Source organism: Crinia signifera, chromosome 6 (genome assembly GCF_055691185.1).
Source record: "Crinia signifera chromosome 6, ASM5569118v1, whole genome shotgun sequence".
NCBI lineage: Eukaryota > Metazoa > Chordata > Amphibia > Anura > Myobatrachidae > Crinia > Crinia signifera.
Window position 1 is genome coordinate 198,567,715 of NC_139222.1, and position 12,763 is coordinate 198,580,477.

The following is a 12,763-nucleotide window of genomic DNA, read 5'->3' on the forward strand; positions in this document are numbered from 1 at the left end:
ACTGGCGACGGCTGGCGGTTGGCGATTCAATGGGAGCTGCTCCATCTGTATCCCCATGTGTCCAGGCCCCCAATTCAGTACAGGGGAGGGGGGCAAAACATAACCTTGCTTCAGGCACCATGTCACTTAGCTTACAACTCAGTTTGTACCCAAAAGCACTGAGCAAGACAGCTATAACCACCTAAATTAATGGGCACAATGTGAAAAGTACCATTGTGGTACTCAAAAGCCAGATTTATAAAAAATGTTTATACATTTCTGCTCACTACCTCAGGAGGCTGCAAGCAGAACTGTGGGTGCCCACTGCACTTGCGGCTGACTTAAGCAACAGGTGAATTCATAGAACCAAAATGATGTGATCAGAAGTGGGCAGGATGTAAGAGGGTGACATAGTAACTAGCCACCACCAGCAATACTCTGTTACAGCAATGTCTTCTGTAACCAAAAATTGCATAAACAAACTATCTCCAATGAAAACAGATGTGTATGAAATATACGGCTTATTGGAGATACTTAAATAGGCCCCTAGTTCACTATAACCAATTTATTACAGTCAAGTTATTTATGAATAAATAAAAATAAATACCGTATAAAATGTGCATTTCAAGAGTTTCCCCTACGGCGATCATTTGGCAAGTGTAAAACTAAGCAAGAGGCTCTCAAAGGGTTCAGTGGCGATAAAAAGATGCAGATGTATTTAGTCATCAATTCTGTGGACTTTCCTCAAAAGGATAAGCAAGAAACTAAACAGTTTAACCCTTCACAGGGCAGCTTTAACACCAAAATTTTTTAATAATCAATACAACTCTAGACCCTCTGAGAAGGGAGAACGTGTTTAAACCTCAAAGACCAGTCAAAGGAATTCTCAAAGACCAGTCAAAGGACGTTTTCAGAATATTTTGTGAAAAACTATGTTCTTGTTAGATACAGCTGTCATTTATATCAAATGAGTAGAGAAAGCAGCAATGTAATCCATATCGTTATAAGAAAATGTTCATGCAACATGCCCTAAGGGTCAAGATTATTTGTAAGCACATTCTCTTGTTTACAAGAAAGTACAAGACATGAGGGCTGTAATAGTTTTGCTTACTTTTGATCATATTTTATGCCTTACAACGTTTGACAGCAACTTCTCTAAGATTGCTGGTGTTACAGTTACTATTTTCACATTAGGAAATACTTAGCAGATAATGAAGCACTAGATAGAATCACACTTTAGTAGATGCTACTTTGAATTAGAAAAACATTTTTAAAATACAACACATACTCATGAGTGTGTGTGTATATATATATATATATATATATATATATATATATATATATATATATATATATATATATATATATATATATATATATATATATATATATATATATATATATATATATATATATATATATATATTACATGGAAATGAACAGAAAACACTACTTAGTCGATAAGCACATACTAATATAAAAAGAATGAGTGGCTTACCATTGCTATCCAGCAGGGCCGGCCTGGCCATCTGGCACTTCTGGCAAATGCCAGAGGGGCTGATGGCCAGGTGGGCCGATTTATTTTTTCAGCACACAGAAAGAGCCCCAGGAGAGGGCATCACGCGCCGCTATTCCCCTCTCTCCTTCAAGCAGGGAGAGGCAATGCACGTATGCGCAAGTTTAAGTTCTGATGGGGGCAGCGTTACAGGGGCGGAATGCAGCGTTTTCTGAGAGTGGCCCAGAAAACACAGGTGTCAGGGTCACTCTAAGAGTGGTCCACTGCATCTGCGCCACATCGCACACAGCCGCTGTGACCCAAAACATGGCCGGCCTGCACCTGGTTTCACAACTAGGATGCGCAGCCAGGGGGCTGCAGAGCAGGTGCGAGTACTTTGCTAAGTAGTGAAACATTTTTGCGGGCGCATTGCCTAAAGAGACCATAAAAGTGCATGGCCTTGCTCAGTGCTTGCCCCCCTGCAGAATACCACCGTAGGTTGCGTGTGACTGCAGTTACATTATTTTGTGTCTGTATTTTATATTTTATTACATTACAGTATACTTGTTCTATTGTAGGTGACATCCACTTTGTTTCACAATTCTTTTAGCATCAATTATGCCATTATACCATTTTATTTTTTATTAAATGGAGTTATAGGCCTATTCCAAGCAGTGTCTTACTAGGGTGCTTTAAGAAGCACTTGAGCGGAAATGAATCATTGGGCCGCTTTCAAAATAATCAAATGTCACACACATCTCTTCATGTGCACATGATGTCATCATAGCCCCTAGCTTTACAATGCCATTATGGGCGGGGCCATGGTGATGTGATTAAGCAATCTTGCCAGTAAAGTCCCTACCTCAGCATACACCAGATTCAACAAAAAGGGACGCGGTCTCATGGGATAGGGACCAGTTAGTGTGCAGTGTCAGCTCCTACACAGTTACAGGTGCTGGGTGCTGCAGGTTATGTTATAGTGCAGCACATGAGCAGGAGTCAGCACTTTGGTGTCATCTCTTGGAGGGTGACACCTGGGTGCAGCTAAGACCCTGCACCCAATGTTCCCTCAAATTTTACGAAGGCTGTGTGATTAAAGATTTTGGCTGTGCAACTTTGGAAGGAAATTTACATTTTTGTGCGTCCCTTATATATAACTGGAAAATGACGTTCAGCATTTGTGTTAACTTCACTTCAAAATTATATTAAACATGTAAACATTCAAAATACAGTACACAATGTAGTTAATGGGTGAAACACACATTAATTGAGTCCACAACTGCAAAAAGGGACCACTGCTGCTTGTGCGCTCTGTTGTAATGTCTGTGCGCACGCTCGTCGAGGTGTGTGCGCGGCGCACGTGCGCACAGCTTAGAGGGAACACTGCCTGCACCCCCATAGTGACACCACTGATCATGCCTCTGCAACCTCGCACCTATGCACACCCTCACCTCTGACGCAGTCAGAAAGTCACTATATAGACGCAGCTGACAGACACAAAGGAACTGCACCTCTATGGAATGCAAGCAAAAACTTATGATGTTACTGTGAGAATGGCACATTGCAGTCATCACATTTAATTGAATTGCCCATAAAAAGAGCAAATAATATTAAAAGCGATAAATGTACAGGATGTGATATTCATAACAATAATTGAATTGCTCCTATATTAACATAAACAATTAGCAAACAAATGGTTCATAAATGTAAGATCATAAAATAGAATTATGTATTAGATAAAATCTGTATCTGAGAAATAATCTCTCTCCAATGGACAACTCACGTGTCACGTAGAATAGTCCAGAGTTCCCCCCCGAGACACACCTCCAGGAGCATGTACACGTACTTGGCATCCCTGAAAGTTCTGTAGAGCCTACAATACAAGGAGAAAATGTCTGACATCTGCCACTGAAATTAAGCTGCCAAGAAACTAAATCAGCAAAGCGCAGCCCTGTTTCAAGTCTGTAACAGCGTGCTTGTGTATTTACTGTAGCAGATGATAGTTATTAGAGATGTCTTTTGAAAAAGCTCGGATCTCAAAGCAGGATCTTACTGACTATCCAAAACACGTGACAGCCGATAGCCAATCAGAAAAATACGACCTTGCAATAATTTGGCGATAAGAACTGAATAAATTCGAGCCCGCACATCTCTACTTTGTACGTGCTGGAAGTCAATAGATCTGCTCTCCGTACACTAATGATGCTTGTGTTTGGGGAAATAACATTTGTCAGCACTTTTGTTACTTTGTTGCTTAATTGCCTTATTGCCTACATACAATCTTACACTCTCAACACATGGACACATAGGACAGCACAAAGATGGCTAAAGCATTAGTATAATTGTTAACAGCCCTAGATGGCTCTCCAGCACTGATCGCATACTCCAGGACCTCGGGTCTTTTATTTATCTTTATGGCCAAATGAAATAAACTGCCATTCACAGGGGCCAGGACAATTCCAGTGAGATAGGCACCAGCTACAACCTGGTTTTCCTTTTAAAATAATTGCTGCCTTAAATCTCATGACTATGAGTATTTGTGTACCCTTTGCGTACAAAGTAGAGGTAGCCATTTGTGACTGATAATTCATGATAATAGAACTTCCTAGGTCAGGCAGAACCAGGGACAACACCTTTGTAGCTAAAGAGCGTCAAAGGTACATGACGGTCACGCCCATATATGTGCACCTTTACTGTGTGTAACATAGAGGAGTGTTAATTGTAGTAAAAAGTGCACTGTGCAGTGATTAAACTATCACATTTAGGGGGGTATTCAATGTGTAAGTCACGGCGGTCGCGCTTGCTCGACCATCGTGACCCTGTCCCATTCTCGGTCAGCTCAACTGAGAACATGCAGGCGAGATTCAATGTCCCGTCTGCCGGGGAGTGAGAAGGGGGCGTGGCAGCGAGTTGCAGGCGGGAAGAGGCGAGCTGCAGCCGGCAGCTCGTCTCTTCCCAGCCGTTGTCGGCAGAATGAGCCTGACAGCTTGTGAAGTCTGGCTCGTTCTGACGAGAAACCCTGCTCAATGCTGTTGGGGAATAGGGCTCAGTGACCATCTCCCCGTGGGGAGATGGTCTCCGGATATTGAATACCCCCTTACAGTGAGTGGGGTGGTTGTTGGGTAGAGATTAGGGGGAACCCACTTATACCAGAATGCAGTATATGACGAAAGGGCCTCAGCTAAACTCATGTGAAACACACCACCCAAGCAATGGTGGAGATGCACAGATTCACTGCATGTCAGAGGGAGAACCTAGGTGTCCTATGGACACAATAGCATATACAATGCCAATAATCCAGACATGCATTATGGTAAGTATATGAATTGCCTTGGATATAAGTCACTAATTCTCAAAATCCTATATGCTAAGGTATGTGCTATGACTAAAATGGAATGTTTATTAGTAGCTGTTCACATGAACTGGAAATATCTCGACATAAACATGGTTATTAGAAAATTAATGGACAAATCTCCACTGATGTTTTTCCAGATACACCATCAGATAACAAGGACCACCTCCTGCTGCAATCTGACTTCCATCCCCACCTCCCTGCAATATCCCCATTTATTTAGCTTGGAGAGAGATAAAGTCAAGAGAGATAAAGGGCGAGATCTACTAAGCCTTGAAAAGTGATAAAATAGCGAGTGATACACCACCAACCAACCAGCTTCTAACTGTCATTTTCAAACACAGGCTGTACTGTGGCAGTTGGGAGCCAATTGGCTGGTACGTTATCACTCTCCACTTTATCGCATTTCAAGCTTGGTGCATCTGGCCTAAAGTATTACCCAGTCAGATCCTAACTGTCACAAAAACTGTATTTAAAAAAATGACAGGAGCTGATTGGTTAGCAATTGATCTCTCTTAACTTTACCATCTCCCCAATAATCTTACCTGATGATGAAAGAACAGTTGATTTGCTGCAGTATGTTCTTTTCCCAGTACACATGTTCTTGTTGATGTGTATCTACAATATGTTTCTTCTTAATGCACTTTAGAGCAAAGGTCAAATCTTCATCCTTTAATTTGACCTGAAAAGTAAAGTATTTATAGTTTTTGTATTGGATACATTGCACTTACTATTCAGGTGTCTAATTAGCAACTACATGATGTTCAATTAGATCCCAGTTAAGAAAGAAATGGTTCTCTAGTTGCTATTAACTCACATCTTCCAGAATGCCTTTGCTAGTTAATTGCAAAGGCATCCTGGAATATAATTCTGCTGGCTATAACTAGAGCACAGCCTAGCCACTTGTACTGTTGCCTGACTGCAAATGTCATTTCTCTGAGATTGCATTAATAGAAAATGCATGCTGATCATTCTGGGGCACAAACATAGAGCCTGAGGTATGTCCCTGTACTGTAATCCTGCAGTGACATTTCATCGTCTCAGTGACCCCTCATCTACACTCTCTCAAGGCACACCAAAATATGGTTTATTGAGATAATAACTAAATACTGAAGACATATGATTTCCATGTGGAATTGCTGTAAATTCATTACTTTCAATCACTGTTGTTTAAGTGGCTTAAACCACCTGAGATTCATAATGGATAGAAGCCTCAATTTATTTGGCTCCACTGTCTCGCCACACCAATCAGGTACCCACATGCTTGCTTACTCTGAGAGAGCAGCACCCTCTGCTGAAAAGAGGGAAGACAGTAAGGCGAATAAAAAACATGGTATATGTTGGATAGAGATGTGTTTATAGGCATCAAGACAAGCAAAGAATTGTGGTGTATATTGCTCTGCTATTCTGGACAGTTTATGGTGGTGTGAGGCTATTATGCTGAGCACATGGCTTACTACACATTGGCATTTGACTAAAAGGCCTAATCAGGGGTTTATATGTGTATATGGTGGGCTTGATGTTTTTGGAAATGTGATTCTGGTGCAAAGAGCTTTATGCAATGAGCACGGTGCTGTGATACAGGCTACCAGGCACTATGTGGTGGTTAAACGCTCGCACGTTCCAGTCAGATGGAGCGCCGGCTCGCCAGCGGGGGTAGTCTGGTGAGCTCCGGGGCTGAACGAGAGGCTGATCTGTATATTGCAGTGTAAAAATAAAGCAGTCAATATTTTCCCTGCACAGAAACAAAATAACTCACCCAAATCTAACTCTCTCTGCACATGTTACATCTGCCAGCCTGCAGTGCACATGGTTTTGTCCATTTGAGAAGGAATTTGCCTTTGCGAGTGAACCAGAATAACCCGCTATATGTTAACTGTAGAGTGTGCGGGAATATAGAATTGGGGAAGGTTCTAGTTAGGAGCTCTGAATGTTCTACATCTCAGCTTAGCCAACTGTATGACCTGTAACTGGAAGTTTTGTGTGTGTTATACCTTATGGCATTATTTGCAGTATATATGCTGAGTAATCCCATACCCCCTAAATGACCCACAGAATGAATTAGAATGCAATGAACTTTTGTCTATTACTAGACAAAAACATAAATTTTGCATTTTGTCATCAAAAGCAAGAGATCATCATATAATGTTTTCATTGGTCTGTGTAGTGTTACAGACACATTGATTAATAATGCCATAAAACAAAAACACAAAATTATTGTCCCAATGGAACATTGATTTATTTACCTCTCTGAAAGTGATTTTAGATTTACACATCTAAGTACAGAACCTAATTTTACCAACTCAACGCGGCCGAATCCTCCAGTCCCAAGTGTTGTGATAACATCCAAGTATCGGAAAGGGGAAGTGCTGGAGAATCTGGATACGAGCTCTCTCAGCTGGTTGACCTCTGAGTTATCTCGTGAAATTGAATGATGAAGGCTCTTTCGCCTGCAAAGAAAAACGTACTATTGAGAATAATTTCCCTTCGTATAAGGAGCCAATGCATTAATCTATCAGATAACATAGGCAACCTCCTCACTGCCTGCAGTTTTACAGTAAAATTATTCCTGAAGTTTAAGTTGAAAATGAAATTAAAAAATATATATATAACAAAGAATAAGCACATTTTCATAGAATGCATAGAAACTTTTGAGTCAAAGTATCACACAAAATATTTTATTCATTTTATTGGCTATGGGGGATATTCAATCCTGGGTCACGACTGTCGTGACTCTGGCCCGTTTTTGTTTTGCTTGACTGCAAATCACCAGACGGGACTCAATGTCTCGCCTGCCGATTGGGGAAAAGGGGGCGTGTCTGCGTAAATGGCCGTGAATTGTCGAGATCCGGCCGTGAACGTGACAATTCATGGCCGTTCTCGGAAAAACGGGCCCGACGGCTTTTAAAGTCGGCCAAGTTCTGTCGACCTGCCTCTTCAATACTGTCAGGAAAGACAGCATTGAATAGGCGCCCGTCGCTACTTCCTCTGTTGGAAATAGCGGCGGGGGTTTAATACCCCCCTTTGTATCATGTGTAGCAAAATAATGACATTATCTTTACTGGTTATATAAAAGGTTACAGATGATTCACCAGTAATATACTGTAATAATACTGCAGAAATAATAAAATAAAAAAATCACAGTACCCTACATTGGTAATTTTTATAACCATATTATTACTGAACTAGGCAAGAAAAGTATTTTTGTTCAGCACAGTGGTCAAACAGTGATATATAAATATATATGTATAGTGTTGGACCACCAGGGAAAGTCTGACCCTATATACAGTATGTATATAACTGGGACCTCTACCACCAACCAACATTGGTTCCCTCCATATGAGAGGTTTGGTGCAGTCTTATAGCTTCTGTGCCTGATTACTGTGCAATGGACAGTGAAGCAGTGCTGAAGGCACCTGCTAGAGGTCCTAACTATATGTAAATGGCTAAGGCTTGAAAAATGTATTTAAAAGGGGCCCCAATGGAAGCAACTTTAACAAATAGATTTTGCAGAAACAGGGATTATCTGCAGCGCTGGGTTAATGTGCAATTCTTTATATGGGGTTCGCAGGTTTTCAAAAATAACAGATTATTCCAGAAGTTTTTTTCTTCTTTTACTTAAAAAAACTTTTATTTATGAAGCCAATATATATGCAAAAAAACTTTTGCCAAAGATATAAGTAAAAAACTTTTCCCAAAGATATGAATAAAAAATGGCAAAAAATACAAAATATAAAACACAGTATACAGTCTCGTTCCTTGCAGAAAAAAAGTTTTAAAATAGGCTCACCGGACCTCTCGGGGCAGAATCTCCTACCACTTAGATGTTTCTCAGTGGGATTTCTTTAGCAGGATTCTGCCCCCGAGAGGTCCGGTGAGCCTATTTTAAAACTGTATACTGTGTTTTATATTTTGTATTTTTTGCAATTTTTTATTCATATCTTTGGGAAAAGTTTTTTACTTATATCTTTGGCAAAAGTTTTTTTGCATATATATTGGCTTCATAAATAAAAGTTTTTTTAAGTAAAAGAAGAAAAAAACCTCTGGAATAATCTGTTATTTTTGAAAACCTGCGAACCCCATATAAATAATTGCACATTAACCCAGCGCTGCAGATAATCCCTGTTTCTGCATAGAGATTGTCCATTGAAATAATCATTGATTGAATATTTTCACCTGGGATTCAGCAGCTGCAGGGGGAGAGCGCTTGAGACTGTGTGGACTGACTTTTTTAAAGAGATTTTTTTAAAGGGGAAACCTCCTTTAAGTATTTGATTGAAGCTTTGATTCCATATGCAAATATAACATTTGCGTGGCTTTCTATTGAGACTCCTTATGAAGGTACCTGAGATGTGCAATTTATGCACCAAGATGCCACCAATAACCAACCTTCTTAGTAACCACTGGTCATGCAGTATGTAGGGTTACCACCTAGTCCCTTTAATTCCGGACACATATTAATTACACAGGTTCTGTGGCTGGCTGACTTCAAGACTCCACTTCACCTGATTTTAAACTGCCACAGAACCTGTGTAATTAACATGTGTCCAGAATTAAAGGGACTAGGTGGTAACCCTAGCAGTATGGCTGCTGTAAGTTAGATTCCAGAGGCTAGGGTTACCACCTAGTCCCTTTAATTCCGGACACATATTATTTACACAGGTTCTGTGGCTGGCTGACTTCAAGACTCCACTTCACCTGATTTTAAACTGCCACAGAACCTGTGTAATTAACATGTGTCCGGAATTAAAGGGACTAGGTGGTAACCCTACCAGAGACATTGTAACTAAGTAGAGAGCAGCAAGCAGTGACTTGCCACAAAATGGTTACAATGCATCTGCATTTGAGTCGCTGATCCCCGATACCTCCCACTCACTCACTGCGACTGCCATTGCTAGTCCACTGCAGGGCATGAGCAGTGAGATCTACCACTCCACTGTAGTAAGCAATCACTTCACTGTGTACAACATAAACATTATCTCTGAATTAGTCCCTAGTACACTACGCTGCAGATAAGTTACAAAGTACAAGGTTCTATTCATGCTCAACTATTGCTGCTCATATGTACAAACCCTTAGGTGCTTTCCCCAGTTAAGAGTTAGTGAGATCTTTATGTAAAAACAGTGAGGACTTTATAATGAGTGCAATGCATGCAGTGCACACGGATCACTGAATCCAGTGGGGCCCACACTGCACACGTTTTTTTTAATACTTAACCCACCCCAGTGCCTTACACTGTATGAGATAGCCACCCATGTATAGAGTCAGTGGTCTCTCAGCAGCCCTTCAGCGGGGTTTATTTACTAAGATGGGAGTTCTATTGAATATGGTATGTTGCCCATAGCAACCAATTAGAATATACTTCTTACTTATTTTGCACCTTATTGTAGATAATAGATAGAATCTGATTGGTTGCCCATAGCAACATCCAATCTTCAATAGAACTCCCACCTTAGTAAATAAACCCTAGAGTTGAAAAATACAACAAAACAATTGTGTCCCCATTGGATCTTCACTAGTCTGTGGCAGCAGACATCACCATGAAATAGATTTTTTTTTTTATTCCATTGGAAAATAAACCTTGATGGTCATAACGTCACCTTTTGTTTGTCGTCTCTGTTTCTATTTTTAAGAATTTTTAATGTATATACATACAGTCCCCAGGAAACCATTTGGAAATAATGAAGCTATTAAAAGTGATTCCCTTAAATGAGCATTTTGCATGCCCACCTTGAGGATTCTGGATGTGTGAGCCTCTTTAATGAATACATTTTGGAGTAATATAGGAGATACTAAATAACATTCCCCAGTGCAGAACATTTAAATTGCAGTTTACAACAGTAGATGTAAAATGAAGCACAACACATGACAGGAATATTAATGGCTTCATATTATAGCTCCAAGGGGGTCCTTATAAGAACACTACATGTCATAGTACATACTGAGCTATTACACGAGGCACCAGAGTACAGCACAGCTGTTGTCGGTGGCATAATACTCATTTCTGATCATCCTATTAAGCTCCTTGTGCCCCTAACCAAAACTGAGGTTGCAGAAAATCTTTATCATTTACCTTACATCGGCTAATGCAAAGTGGCACAAAGTTGGCTCAAATGACTCTCTTATTGCTTGCACAACAATCAGATTTGTATGTAAACCTGATGGTTTATCCGATGGTGTGGGGTTTGCACAGACAGCACAGTGAGTACACCCATTCTGTGCATATGCAGAACAGGACTTGTGAAATTGCGGTCAGCCCCCTGTCAGCTGCAGAATGACTGACCTGGAGGCGACACAGACTTCCTGGAACTGAGAGTGTGATGACCAGGCTGAGTAAGCTTTAGGTTATGAAGGCTGGCCAGTACCTAAAAACAAATCATAACCCAGGGTCACGATGGTGATCCGATGTTGCGTTCCCAGATGCAGCACTCAGATCTCGCATATGAATGCAGGAGGAATCTGTCTCCCACAACTGCCTCCTACTGCATTTGAATTTTGATTACAAAGAACCGCATAGCTGTGTCAAGTGGGAAGTTGCCTAGCGGCAATGGGGCTTGGCCTATGCTTGCGGTGCTCCCATGAGGCCACATCCCAATTTTTGTAGCTGTGGGGGCATGGCTAGCAGCTCTGTGAGCCACTGGCCATGCCCCAGCCCCTCTGTGTCTATGAGCAGCACCGTGCAGGGGGTTCTCCCAACTGCCCACGCTTCGGGACAATGCCGCCCACAGGCGGAAAACAGGATGGTCCTGTGAAAATTGGGACAGTTGGGAGGTATTTTTAAAACCCAGCTTGCAACTTGACAGTTAGGAGCTGATTGGCTGGTGCATTATCTATCACCTTCCACTTTATCATTTCTCCAGACTTAATGCATTTGCCCCTTAATGACATACTACCCTGCATTGCCCTTACATGCATGCAATATATGCTGCAAAAGGCTGTTCAGTAATTGTTATGGTTTTCGCCTGGGCTCTGGGTGATACGACAGCTGGCAGGAGGAAAAAGGTCAGGCGTGAGCCCGCAGCTGGGACCGCTGTTTAGAACGGCCACAGCGAAACCCTACACTGACTCTGTTGAGTCCCCCGGGCAGATGGAATACCCCTGCGGTAGTGCTAGGCTTCGCCTGTAGCCGCCGCGTTCGAAGGAGCCGGTTAAGCCTGCTCCGACCCCGATGCAGCCAGGTGTTATGTGGTGACAAGGGGTGAGCGATCGCCAGGGGGTATCTCAAAAGGCAGATCTAACTAACGGGCCTACCTGAAAAAAACCCTGACTAACCGGCACCAGGCCAAGGACGGGACAGCACGACCGAGTCGCAAACACCAGAACAAAGCAACAATAGGGTGCCACAAAACCAAACACACGCCAACATAAAAATAGTACTCTTAAAGTGACGGTACCCCAAAACAGACGTAAACCCACAGTTGTGGGCCTCTCCGAACCACGGAGAGCAGAACCAGGATAATAATGATTATAACTAAGGAGGAAGGGCCGCTTGCCCGTAGGAATAAAGAATAAGGAACCAGGCTCCACTGGAGCACTTACGTGACCGGCCCAAGACTGGACACTGACCGCAGCAATCGGGCGGCTGGATAACGGCTGGACTACGGCTGCACAGTGACCGCAGTGAGACGGCAGCTGGACAATGGCTGCACCACGGCTGGAGGTCCCTGGACTAGGACAGCAAGGGGACAATGATAATTGATCCAGACTGCAGCAGGATAGGACACTTGACTGGACCCAGACGACACAGGACAAGCTGAAAACAGTACCCAGACTGAAGTGAGAAGGACTCCGACAGAATCCAGACTGAATGGAACAGGAGCAGGACCTAGGACCAGAGAGCAGTATATCTGCAGCTAACAGCAAGCTATCACTGGCACAGATCCCCAGGAGAGCATGGCTTATAAAGGCCTCAGGTGATTGAAACAGCTGGTGAATCT

At 42.1% G+C, this 12,763-nt stretch overlaps 1 protein-coding gene across 3 annotated transcripts in view; it reads right to left on the bottom strand.

Moving 5' to 3' along the window:
* LOC146008833 (cGMP-dependent protein kinase 2-like) overlaps window positions 1-12,763 on the bottom strand; it is a 165,818-nt gene that overhangs the window by 29,794 nt on the left and 123,261 nt on the right. For all 3 annotated transcript variants that reach the window (XM_083148590.1, XM_083148591.1, XM_083148592.1), the window contains 3 exons: window positions 7,126-7,276; window positions 5,372-5,508; window positions 3,258-3,347 (listed from right to left, as the gene is read on the bottom strand). In XM_083148590.1, coding sequence (XP_083004716.1) covers window positions 3,258-3,347; window positions 5,372-5,508; window positions 7,126-7,276 — 378 coding nt within the window. The remainder of the gene's footprint in view (window positions 1-3,257; window positions 3,348-5,371; window positions 5,509-7,125; window positions 7,277-12,763) is intronic.